The sequence below is a fragment of the Fonsecaea nubica genome, assembly GCF_001646965.1.
Source record: "Fonsecaea nubica strain CBS 269.64 chromosome Unknown Scaff9, whole genome shotgun sequence".
In the NCBI taxonomy this organism is placed as follows: domain Eukaryota; kingdom Fungi; phylum Ascomycota; class Eurotiomycetes; order Chaetothyriales; family Herpotrichiellaceae; genus Fonsecaea; species Fonsecaea nubica.
The window spans coordinates 523,766-535,112 of NW_019173682.1; the positions used below are offsets into that span (position 1 = coordinate 523,766).

General features: G+C 52.2%; 6 protein-coding genes across 6 annotated transcripts; 5 read left to right on the forward strand and 1 right to left on the reverse strand.

Moving 5' to 3' along the window:
- Nucleotides 1–166: 166 nt before the first annotated feature.
- AYO20_02257 (hypothetical protein) lies at nucleotides 167–769 on the forward strand (the record flags this gene model as incomplete). The annotated part of the gene is made up of 1 exon (XM_022640562.1): nucleotides 167–769. One exon carries the CDS (start codon nucleotides 167–169, stop codon nucleotides 767–769), a length of 603 nt encoding a protein of 200 aa, XP_022503619.1.
- Nucleotides 770–2,095: 1,326 nt separating this feature from the next.
- On the forward strand, nucleotides 2,096–3,241 carry AYO20_02258 (hypothetical protein; the record flags this gene model as incomplete). The annotated part of the gene is made up of 1 exon (XM_022640563.1): nucleotides 2,096–3,241. One exon carries the CDS (start codon nucleotides 2,096–2,098, stop codon nucleotides 3,239–3,241), a length of 1,146 nt encoding a protein of 381 aa, XP_022503620.1.
- Nucleotides 3,242–3,880: 639 nt separating this feature from the next.
- AYO20_02259 (hypothetical protein) lies at nucleotides 3,881–4,582 on the forward strand (the record flags this gene model as incomplete). Its single annotated transcript, XM_022640564.1, has 1 exon — nucleotides 3,881–4,582. One exon carries the CDS (start codon nucleotides 3,881–3,883, stop codon nucleotides 4,580–4,582), a length of 702 nt encoding a protein of 233 aa, XP_022503621.1.
- Nucleotides 4,583–4,687: 105 nt separating this feature from the next.
- AYO20_02260 (hypothetical protein) lies at nucleotides 4,688–5,904 on the reverse strand (the record flags this gene model as incomplete). The annotated part of the gene is made up of 3 exons (XM_022640565.1): nucleotides 4,688–5,527; nucleotides 5,584–5,667; nucleotides 5,728–5,904. The coding sequence occupies 3 exons, from the start codon at nucleotides 5,902–5,904 to the stop codon at nucleotides 4,688–4,690; spliced, it is 1,101 nt and encodes a 366-aa protein (XP_022503622.1).
- A 1,120-nt stretch (nucleotides 5,905–7,024) lies between these two features.
- AYO20_02261 (hypothetical protein) lies at nucleotides 7,025–8,263 on the forward strand (the record flags this gene model as incomplete). The annotated part of the gene is made up of 2 exons (XM_022640566.1): nucleotides 7,025–7,084; nucleotides 7,244–8,263. 2 exons carry the CDS (start codon nucleotides 7,025–7,027, stop codon nucleotides 8,261–8,263), a joined length of 1,080 nt encoding a protein of 359 aa, XP_022503623.1.
- Nucleotides 8,264–9,942: 1,679 nt separating this feature from the next.
- AYO20_02262 (hypothetical protein) lies at nucleotides 9,943–10,791 on the forward strand (the record flags this gene model as incomplete). The annotated part of the gene is made up of 3 exons (XM_022640567.1): nucleotides 9,943–10,079; nucleotides 10,177–10,504; nucleotides 10,570–10,791. 3 exons carry the CDS (start codon nucleotides 9,943–9,945, stop codon nucleotides 10,789–10,791), a joined length of 687 nt encoding a protein of 228 aa, XP_022503624.1.
- Between the last annotated feature and the right edge of the window lie 556 nt (nucleotides 10,792–11,347).

The window sequence follows — 11,347 nt, forward strand, 5'->3', positions numbered from 1 at the left end:
GCAACACTAGCAAATCCATTCTACTCCCATTTTGGATAATCCAACCCAACGCGGTCTAATACCTAATACAACACCACATTACCCTTCTGGACCTTCACAACAATATCGGAAAAGCCGTCGTCGATCCTATTTCAACCAACAAATAATGCAGGCAATCGAACAAAACATGGGTTTGAGCTTTCCCACAGATTTCAACGCCGCTACATTCGACTGGTCCTATCCCTCGTCGGCCACCTCAGATCAAAGCACAGTGGACATCCTGGACCTTTTCTTCGAGTCGACTCCAAGCGTGCCAGTCGCTCATTCAAGCCACCTGCGCACGGGGAGTGAGTCTCAACAGTCACAGTCTGGGTTTTACGGGGACGCATTCTCGCAGTCGGCGGTCGACGCGTCAGTCAGCTACGCGAGCAGCGAGCACTCGGACGACTTCTGGACAAAGGAGACGACGCCGGCCGACTTTGGAGACATGCCCTTGGACTCGAACACGAACCAGGCCAAGATGCTGGACCGCAAGCACCGGCGGCGCGAACAAAACCGCAAGGCCCAGAGCAACTTCCGACAGAAGAGGAAGCAGGAAGTGCGCCGCCTCGAGCAGGAAGTCGAGGAGCTTCGCGCCCAGATTGCTGGGTACCACAAGAGCGGGCCCACAGTCGGTCTGACCATCTGCACCAGATGTCGCAACTTCTTCCCTGCGTCCGCCGAGGTTTCTATCCCTCACTTTGCGGCCTCTGGCGCCTTCAGCTCATCTCCATCCAGTTGCGATAGTTGAAAAGGTCTCAACAAAAGTCGATAGAGTTGGTCAATCATTGCCGCCACCTCAAAGGGGTGGCGGCATCGATGACGGCTCTGCACTTTGAAGCCATAAAAATCACACTCCTGCGCTAATGCGGCGAGGGAGTCTTGCTCACCACGGTGTCTGATGGTGTCGCAACAAGGCTCCGGATATCAGCCACGCCACGCCACACCATATCCCTCGCTCTCCAGCGATTCAATGAGCCTAGGTGTTCCTGCGCCCGGTTTCGGCTACATAGCCAAGCCTCACGCGAGATTTACGGCAAGCCGAGCTTCGAGGGTGTGCGGTGTCGCCGAGGTTGTGAGAAAGGCGATCTGTACCAAATGCGAGTAGACAGGCTGACAAGGGGGGTGGGGGATAAGGCCAATTGACGGCCTTGCACGAGATGATGACTTATGAAGCGGGACGGTCGGGACAGCGAATAAAGTGTACGAGTATGTAATTCGGCTTCAGCTTCGGTAATGGATAATATAGTACTTTTTGCATTTTACCAATGAAAGAGATGATATTACCACCTGTACCTCCAATTGATTTGGCCATTTCCCTCATGACTATGGAGGCCTGAACCCTTCTTGCTCGGCTCCATTCGCCACGTGGACCAAGGGTTCTTGTACGAGCTTGACGAGTATCGTGATATCATAGGGAATGTCCCAATCGGGTATCGAAGCGTCTATACGAGCAATGCATGTGGAAAGCGAAAAAGGCTGGATCCGAGGACCCCTAGCCTGCATCCCGGCCTCGCTTGTCGTATCGAGTTATTGCGAGTATAATACGTACAACCTCGCATAGATATATCAGGAATCTGAGATGACTCTTTCTCCCCCTCCCCCTCGGTTCTGTCCCAGAAATCCAGGGATCTTAAAAAAATCCAGGCTAGTATACGACAGCCCGGAAATGGAAATGGAGAGACAGGCATTGGCCAATGGGGGGTTCCAGCTAGTGTTGGCACTTTTACGTAAAACGGGTTTGAATGCTTGTGACACCTCTCTTGTCCCAAGTCGGCTATATCTCTGAATGGGTTACTTTTCCTCCGGTCTCACATGGAAGATGTGGTTCAATCTTGATTCAGGCCACCACACCACACCATGTAAGGCGCTCGTGTGCATACTTTCTGACCCCGTCAGATGAAATCTGCTCGGTGGGGGCAATGCTGGCACTGGAAAGGAAATGGGAGAGGAGGGTACTGGTTGTGCAAAAGCAAAGTGAAGATGGGTAGCAGGGAGCAGGGAGGAGTATATAAACCTTGGTTTCATGTCCTGACGAACAAACTTGCCTTCCTGGCCTCTCCAACCAGAAAACAAGATGTCGAACCACAACGATTCCATTCTTGAGCTGGCGCAGCAGATCCAAACCAACACCAACACAATTTCCGAGTACTTGCAGCAGAACTCCCTCCCACCTCTCTCGCTTGCCGCAGATGCATCCCCATTCTTTCCGGGCACAGGGCCGACCAACGTCGACAAGTGTCCACGGCTCACGGAAGACATTTTGAATGCGCGCACCCAAGTCCGAGAAGCATGTGCCACCCTGTTGCAGCTCGTCTCGGGTCCAGCGGATGCAAATTGGGATTTCTTGGGCGGTCACTATATGTCGGCGTGTATGCAATACATCTATCACTATCGGCTTGCCGAGGGAGTTCCCGTCACTGGAGACATTAGCTATAAGGATCTTGCCACAAAGACGGGCACGCTGGAGGGTCAATGCTCCAGAGTGCTGAGATTTACTATGACCAAAAATATGTTTCGGGAATCTCGAGCGGGTTATGTGGCTCACACTGCGTTGTCCGTGACGTTGTTGCAACCTGACTTCCTGGACATCCTGGGATATGTGACCGAGGAAAGCTTCATCGGTGCGCCCCGGCTCGTGGAGGCCACGGAAAAGTATCCAGGAAGCCAGGACAAGAACACGACGCCGTGGAATCTTGGCCACAACACAGACCTACCAATGTTTGAGTACTTTGAAGGGCATCCAGCCCGATTACAACGATTCATGGGGGCCATGAGATCGTTGGCTTCCGGAGAGAGTTACAACATAGGCCATCTGGTCGATGCATTCAGCTGGAATTCACTGGGAGATGGTCTCGTGGTTGACGTGGGTGGTAGCTTTGGACACTGCTGCTTCGAGATTGCTGCAGTCGCCCCGGAGCTCAGGTTCATCGTGCAAGATCTTGAAAAGGTCGTGACTCAAGCCCGACAAGAGCGTGCCAACGACAGGCACATTGATCGCGTTGACTTTCAAACGCACAACTTCTTCACGCCGCAGCCTGTCAAGAACGCCGATGTCTATTTGCTGAGATTCATCTGCCACGATTACTCGGACAAGTATGCGGCGCAGATCCTGAGCAACATCACTCCCGCCATGGGTCCAAATAGTAGAATTGTGATTGTTGACGCCATCATGCCCGAAGTCGGAGTTCTAAGCAAGTTCGATGAAAACAGAACAAGGTGAGGCCATGGGCAAACCCCAATAAAATAGAGTGCTGATGAGTTCCTTGTTTAGGATTATGGATATGGAGATGATGCTGAGTTTCAACGGCTGCGAAAGGGACGTAGGTGGGTGGAAGTCGTTATTCGAACAGGCTGATCCACGACTGGAGCTGCGTAGTAGTAGGAAGATACCGGGCAACATCCACGCTGTGATGGAGTTGGGATTGAAGGGACGAACATGATTACATGAAGACAAGATTGCTGTGTCGCGAAAGCGATGGTGCCATAGCAGCCCAAAAAGGAAGAAGATCCGACATTCTTCCGTCTTGGCTTCAGTGGCTTCTCAGACTCGAAAAGACTCGGCCATCACGGAAGTTTCCTTGTCCCCAAAAATGATTTTCTCAGGTCATCTTGATTTTCATCTCCAAAGTTTCCTCACCGACAGTAATAGATGATTGTCCCTGCATACCTAGGAACACAGAACTCCGACACGGCAGAGATCCTCTCCCGAAACAACCCAATCATGCATTGACGAGGTCTAAGATAAAATTTCTCCATTTCAGTCTGCTAATCGTTCTGGTCGCGTGCCGCCGGTATCCACGCTCCGAGTTTGATATCCACTTCTCAGTCCGTCTTCTCGACACCCTTTTTGACATCCAACATGGCAAAGGATAAGTACGTCGATCCAGCCACGTACCCTAGCCTTTCCGACCACGAAATCTCGACTGTCCGGAAGATATACGCCTTCACCGAGACATACTTCCGGAACCCACGCTTTGACGCATCCCATGATTTCAGACATGTGCGGCGAGTCCTGAGCAATGCTTTAACGATCCTGGAGAAGGAGGAAGAGGAACGGAAGCAGAAGGCTTTGCCCGCGTTGAACCCACTGAGTGTGATTTTAGGGGCGTTGCTGCATGACGTTGAGGACAAGAAGTATGTCGATGTGACAACGGATCAACAGAAGATGACTCTGCAAAAGGCAGTGATCGACGCTGGTATGCCACATAGCTATGCAGAGCATATTCAACTGTTGGTTGAGGGTGTATCGTATTCCTCTGAGATCAAAAACCCTCAGAATGTTAAGAACCTCATTGACATCATCCCTGAGCTGGCCATCGTTCAGGATGCTGATCGGCTTGATGCTATCGGGGCCATCGGGATTGCTCGTTGCTTCACTTTTGGAGGAGCAAAAGGTGCTAGGAGTCTTCAGGACTCGATACAGCATTTCGAGGATAAGTTGCTCAAGTTGGAAGGGATGATGAAGACCGAGACCGGAAAGGCGATGGCAAAGGAGAGGTCGGACAGAATCCGGGAGTTCATGGAGTGGTGGAAGGATGAGGTTGGTGCGACTGGTACATAAGCCAAAGCAATCATTTCCGAAGCTTGACCTTTGAGATTGGGCACTCTCCTCGATATGTCTTCAAGACTGCCCATGAGTGCCATGGGGGTTGACGAACGTGCCAGTTCACGTTTCCTCGGCATCCCCAGGTTCACCAAGATCCTCACCTGCTTGCGCTAGCGGATCCTCTTTGTCATGAGTGACAGAATGCGGCGTTGGCCCAGCAGATGTGATCTTGGGTGGCGGGGCAAGCGGCGTACCTTTTCTTGAAGGTACATGGTCCCGCTCGGCACTCTTCTTAGCACCTTCGGCGAATATATCATCGAAGCCACTGCCCAGAGCAGCTGCGCCATGGTGTCTTCCCTTTCGTGCTCTGGAGGTGGCGGATGCAGTGGGAGGGGGAGCTCCTGGGCTCATCAATGGGGGTGGAGGGATATTCGGATTGACCATAGGAGGTGAAGGTAGATCCTGAGCAGGGGCAGGTTGGAAGGTGTTGGTGAACACGTCCTGTTGCCCATTCTCCGAGCTCTTCTTGTCAGCGTCAAATAGATTTTCTCCCGGTGCCTGCACCTCTTCTCCCAATCCCACTGGCAAGCGGTGTAAGGCGCCAAAACCAAGGACCGCCCCTAGAGCTCCCTCGCCTCCCCATCCTCTTCGCGGCACCAGTTCAACCTCTCTAACCACGTCAAATTCCGAGTTGTAGACCCATAGTACCAAACTGCGATTGAGATGGTCTTCCACGAGCTCACCGAGAGCAGCTTCTCCCTTTAACGTGCCGCTTGGCGAGCCAAGTATGTAGTCGCTATGCGGTAGGAGGCCTGCTTGATGGGCCGGTGACAACGGGGAGGGAATGGCCAAGACATGCCAGATGTTGTGTGCGGAATTGAGAGGTGCGAGTTGTAGTGAGAGTCCGAGCGTTTCTGGGGGAGAAGGAACGGCGACACTGATCGAATGGGATCTTGAACCCTGAACACACCGATCAGGAATAGAAACAATACTCTGGCAGAAAAGTAACCTCGTACCTTTGCGCTCCATAGATCCAGCGAACAGTATCCTCCAGCGCAGTTGCGCAGTTCGGTTGTGAACAGGGCGGGATCCGGCGAGTCCTCCAAGGAGTCAGCATATCATCTCACAACTAGTTGCTTCTTGTTGGGCTAGACAAGTACCAGATAATGGCCGTTTATGCCTATGATGAAGTCGAACCACGGTTCAATGGGGAGGTCTTTATTTGTGTTTCGCAGGACTTGAAAGCCATACGATGTATCCGAAGGCCCAGTATCTGCTTGTCGTGGAGGCGGCTCACCGTCGAGGCGAGCTATAAAGCGATTCAAAGCCCCAAACATATTGGGTATCGTTGTTTGAGAAAGGGAAAGTAAGACTTTGTTAGGTGTTGCCCCTTGTTGTCGTTGGACACTGAGTTCTCCATACAAATTGCAGACACGTGTTGAGATGGATGACGCGCCTGCACAATAATTGACTACTCCCTAGGTAGGCAATAGGCAAAGCACGGCCACCTGCAGCCAAGTAGGGAATCCTACAAATACAGCATTTACTTGTACCCGGTACTTTTGCACAGTAGCCTGTCTGCTAGCAGTCATGCTCCCGGATCGACAATGCTTCACCAGTTCTCTCAGAACCGTCTTCTCTTGGTTTGGTGACTACGTTCCTCGTCTCTGCCTGGCTGGCCTCAAGTGTTATGACTACTCGGCACACACCTTGAAGGGCTCACGTTCTGATGTCTCAGTTGGCCACCACTGGACGCTCTTCATTTCCTTGGTCAAGTAGTCAAATGTGTACAAGCACAAGTACTGTGTACGTCCGTGGATGTTCCGCGCCCAATAGTTTGAGTGAATTTTCAAGTCACGTTCTGTACCGAGTAGAGGGTAAAAATAGAAACACCCATTCTTGCCATCACTATTGAAGACGTCACTCCATGGGAGAAAGAAGCACACTGACTACGTCAAGTCATGTGCCCATATGTCTCAGTCCAAAAGAAGGTAGAATCCGGAGAAGAGAAGCGTAGCCTGGTGCTGGTGTTGGTGCTACCGTAGCTGCTGAGGGTGCCACTAGAAAATACCACCTGAGAAACTTATCATTCGCATCGGATAAACTACTTTTCCGCAACCCCGGCTACCCCAACCACATGTGGTTAGAACAAGTGGGTATGGGATGTGCTGATTGGTGCATCTTTTACCTCCCCCTGACTGCGCCTGCGAACTGGAGCCCAGACTCTTTGGTGCTCAGCCTCCCCAACTCTTGAAAGCTCTCTCCACAGAATTTCTCTCACTTCAGCCTTGACGAAGCTTGGGAGATGTCTCGCATGATTTGCCCTTTGCGACCCAATCGCCATCTGACTTGGCACCGAACACACCACTTGCACGTTACAATAGCTGCTGAGGCTCAGTGCGATAGCCTGGGAAAACCTTACAGCATAGCGAGCAATGCTACACCTGGATTGTCACCATGGCTCGCATGACACCAGAGAAGCTATGCTTTTTCGTCTATACCATGGTGTATAAGAAGGTGAGTGCCTCTTGTTGCCGGAAAGGTTTGTCTTGTCCATCATCACAACAGCAAAACAACTATAGCAACAACTTCCTGTACCCTCGTTACCTTACCACAATCGTTTGAACCGAACAGTTTCCTTGCCACACTCGCTTCAAGCAACACTCCTCAAAACAGCGCATTCCCATCTACAATCTACAGAGTATAATCCCGTCATCAGAAATGCGTTCCTCCGTCTCTTTCCTCATTGCAGCTCTTGCTGCTGGCGCTTTGGCCATGCCAGTGGCCGAGACCACCACCACTTCCAACTACTGTGGCTTTGGCACTAATGCAGATGGCTCATGTATCGTCCCAACTACGTCCTCGAGCTCTGTTTCCTCTACCACGACTACTTCCGTGCCAACTACGACCTCAAGCTCTACTTCCTCTACCACCACAACGAGCTACTATTGCGGCTTTGGAACAGCCGCTGATGGCTCATGCATTACCCCCACGTCGACCAGCACGTCGACCTCAGCCAGCACCACAACGACCTCATTCTGGTGCGGCTTTGGCACAGCTTTGGACGGAAAATGCATTACACCCACAACCACTACCACACCGGTTTCGACTACAACCACCACGTCATTCTGGTGTGGATTTGGCACGGCACTTGACGGAAAATGCATCACTCCAACCAGCACCAGCACCAGCACCTCGACTACCAGCACCACTACCACTACCACGACCTCACATTCCAAGACTACCACGACCAAGTGTACGAGCACCAGCAGTACCTCTACCTCCAGTGCCAGCACCAGCAAGAGCACTTCAAGCAAGTCGACCAGCTCCTGCTCCACTACCAGCACCAGCAGCGTGCCAACTACAGCGAGCACCACCACTACTCACTATTGTGGATTTGGCACTGCTCTGAACGGAAAATGCAACCCATCGCCGACCTCCACTAGCACCTCGACTACTTCGACCACCACTCCTGCCTCTCATTGGTGTGGATATGGGACGGCCGCCAACGGTCACTGCAACCCGGCTCCTACCCAGTCACCCACTACCCACCATTGGTGCCCTTCTCCAGCCACAGTGACTGTCACTGCCACACCTACCTTGGCCCCCAACTTCTTCTATAACTTGAGTGATTGTGTTGGCTGCCAAACCATCACGATCACCATGGCTGTGCCCACCTCGATCGGTGCCTGGTAAGCATTGATTGCCAGCGACACAGGGAAGATGGATGAGGTGAAGCAACGTCAGTAATGCGAACAAGAGTTGGGCTGCAGGGCAGCATGTCTTTTTAATGCGGTTTGCGATTTTTGGCGGTTTTTTTGGGCATAGCACGGCACAGCATAGCATAGCATAGCATAGCGGAGGTTTGGCATTATCAGAGTACACATGCGTATCGAATGTAATCAATCCTTAAATATACAAATACTACTTGGTCTCCTCGAATTTATGATTTCGCCTTGCTCTTGGGACATCGGTCTACTCACCAAGTAAAATTATCTTGTCCGACGGTGCTAGTTGATTTCTGCAAAGCCTGGGAGCCACTAGGTTTAACCATGAATCCTCTGTCAGACCGAATAATTTCCTCTCTCAATTTGGCGCTTCTTGTCGAAAACACTTCTTCTCTATTCCATACGCGACTCTTAGCATTCCAACCAGAACCTCTTTCTGTCAATACAACTCCAATCAACAAGTACTACCACTCTTGTTCTCGTACTTTCAGACTCTTCTACCCGCACAATACATGGCCAGTTGTGGCTTTTCACTTGTGTAACTGGCGCTGTTTCACTGACCACCCCCTTGAAGCTGAGAGCTCTTCATCGCTGCAGGAGAACCATGCTAGGCTATCTACTACTGACGCAAAGATGCGGGCCAGAAAGAAAAGGCAGCTTGACGCAATTCATCCTCATGGAGGCTTCAAGTGACCTGGGTCATCACGCGAAAATGCTATGCTGAGTACAGAGCAAACGGCCATGTGAAGTGAAAGATCCTTGCATGAGCGCTCTTAACTCTTTGTCGCTCTCTAGCTCGACAGCCACAATAGTTACGCCACGAAGAGCGTCTGTGCACAACGCCGTCGATTCCTTTCTCTCTTAAGCGCCGGCTACGCAATATCCCCGACGGGCCGCAGAACCTTGTCAAGGTCAATGCGTACGGGGGCCCCGAACTCGCCATGCCCGTTTCTGTCGTGAGAAGCAGTTATCTCTCGCAGTCTACTCGTCAACATGACCTATCTCCGCCTCAATTGCGCAAAGAAGCTAGCAGTGTGCTTCTAGAATCTCCCAGGGGCCGGGGAAGGTCTGTGACACTTTGATACGCTATATGTTTGGAAACCCCTGCTCTGAGGGGCATCATGGCCACACCCGCGACCATGCATCCGTTCGTGAAGCCTGCACTGCGCCTCTGGTGGTGTGCTGCGTATTGCGCCATTTCCATGACGAATGGACAGGGACCTCTCTGGACTCGGCCAATGGTCGTGAACGCCTCAGCTGCATCGGTTGCGGGAACGGACAGGTGTACTTCTGGCAGTTCGGCACCAAACAGCCGCTTCATTATCTTGGAAGGGAGCAAGCCCTGTGGCTGAGCATGGTTCCTTTGCCTGGAGACTCGCCGGGCGAGCCGTTGAACTGCATTGGCTGTGTCTGTGAGAGCGGGCGAGAGACTCTATAAAGACAGCGTAGAACCTGGTAGGTACATCTTCCATCCCTTGACCAACCAGGCGGCACAGTCTCTTATCATTCACCTCCCCCTGCACTCACAACGAAACCTCACAGAATGCTTTCCATCAGCGAGCTCTGTCAAGTTCTGGGCATCATTCACCCTCAAGAGCAGTCTACATGCATTGGCTACACGACAAGTGGTCGGGACGCTGGGCGGAAATGTCGAAATCCAGTAGCGGCGTCATCGCGTTCCACAGCCACACGTATACTCACAAATATCTGCAGCCCTCTCGCGTGTGGAGTGAAGCCCTCGAGGTTGGAAAAGCAGTTGCAAGACGCGGCAAGCCTACTTCATTGTAAACGGTACGTCTATCGAGATATTCCACATGCCGATGGAGATAAAGTCCCGCCCTGGCTTCCTACCAATTGACACGCTTTCTAACGTGCTATTAGATGGCACCAGTACCAAGCACCCGAGGAAACCCAGACCTGGTTGACTAGATTGGACCGCCACGTGGCAGAGACCCAAACCTCAACACGCTACAGCAGCGTTCGAGCTCAAAGCTCTTACAGAGGGCGTCGTCCCAGCGAGAGCCAGATCACATCGTCAACAAGAAGAACAATATCCTCCGAGCCGTCGATCAGAGACAGCGATCTCTTGGGAGACTCGGACTACCACCATCACTGGATGCAACAGGAGACAATCAGGAGGCTTGAAGTTCTTTTGGCCCAGTTGGAGGATCGAACGAGGTCATTAACACCCATCAGCGCCGACGCCGACGTATCCGGGGCAGAGCAGTCCTCGATGCGAGGCCGTGTTTTCGATCCTGCACCCGCCGTGTCCAGTGCGTCGACCAGGGCCACTCGACGCCGACAATCTCGATCCAACGCTCCGTCAATTGCGTCGTCACGCTCATCTTCGCCAACTGGAGCCCGCATCCCTTCCACAACCTCATCTCGGTCCTCATCTCGGTCCTCGTCTCGGTCGTCATCTCGGTCGTCATCTCGATCTTCATCTACGTCGAGGAGCAGCGCGACGTCTCCCCCTCCCATCTCCTCCGAGACTGAATGTGGGATCTGCCTGAACGCCATGTCCTCTTCGAATCCGGTCGATGACGACGACAACGACAACGAAACCTGGCGTTGTACTACGTGCCACAACGCCACGCACGCCATGTGCTTTGATGAGTGGATGGCACGCTCCACGACCAACAGCGTGACATGTATTTACTGGTACGTATCCACGGTTTTTCCCGCTTTGGCGATTCACCATCGCCACTTTCCCTCTCATCCTATCCACACTTCTATGCCCCTTTTTTGCTGCCAAAGACCGCATCTTGTGAATAGGGACGTTACTTTGTACATACGTGCTAACTCTGTTCTCCTTGTAGCCGTGCCCCAGTCTCATCCTCGAGCTAGTAGTCAAGCAAGTCAATTTCTTGCCACCCGGTTGGACGGCTCGGTCAGTCAGTCAGTCAGTTGAGGTTTTTGTTCCAATTCCAATCACTGCCAACAAGGGGTGGCCATGGACAGGAACAAGCGCACTTGAAGCAATCAATGGTCTCATTTGCTCAGATTCTCTCCCGGTTTCGCTTCAGGTTTAGGGTTATGGTCCAAGTCGCGG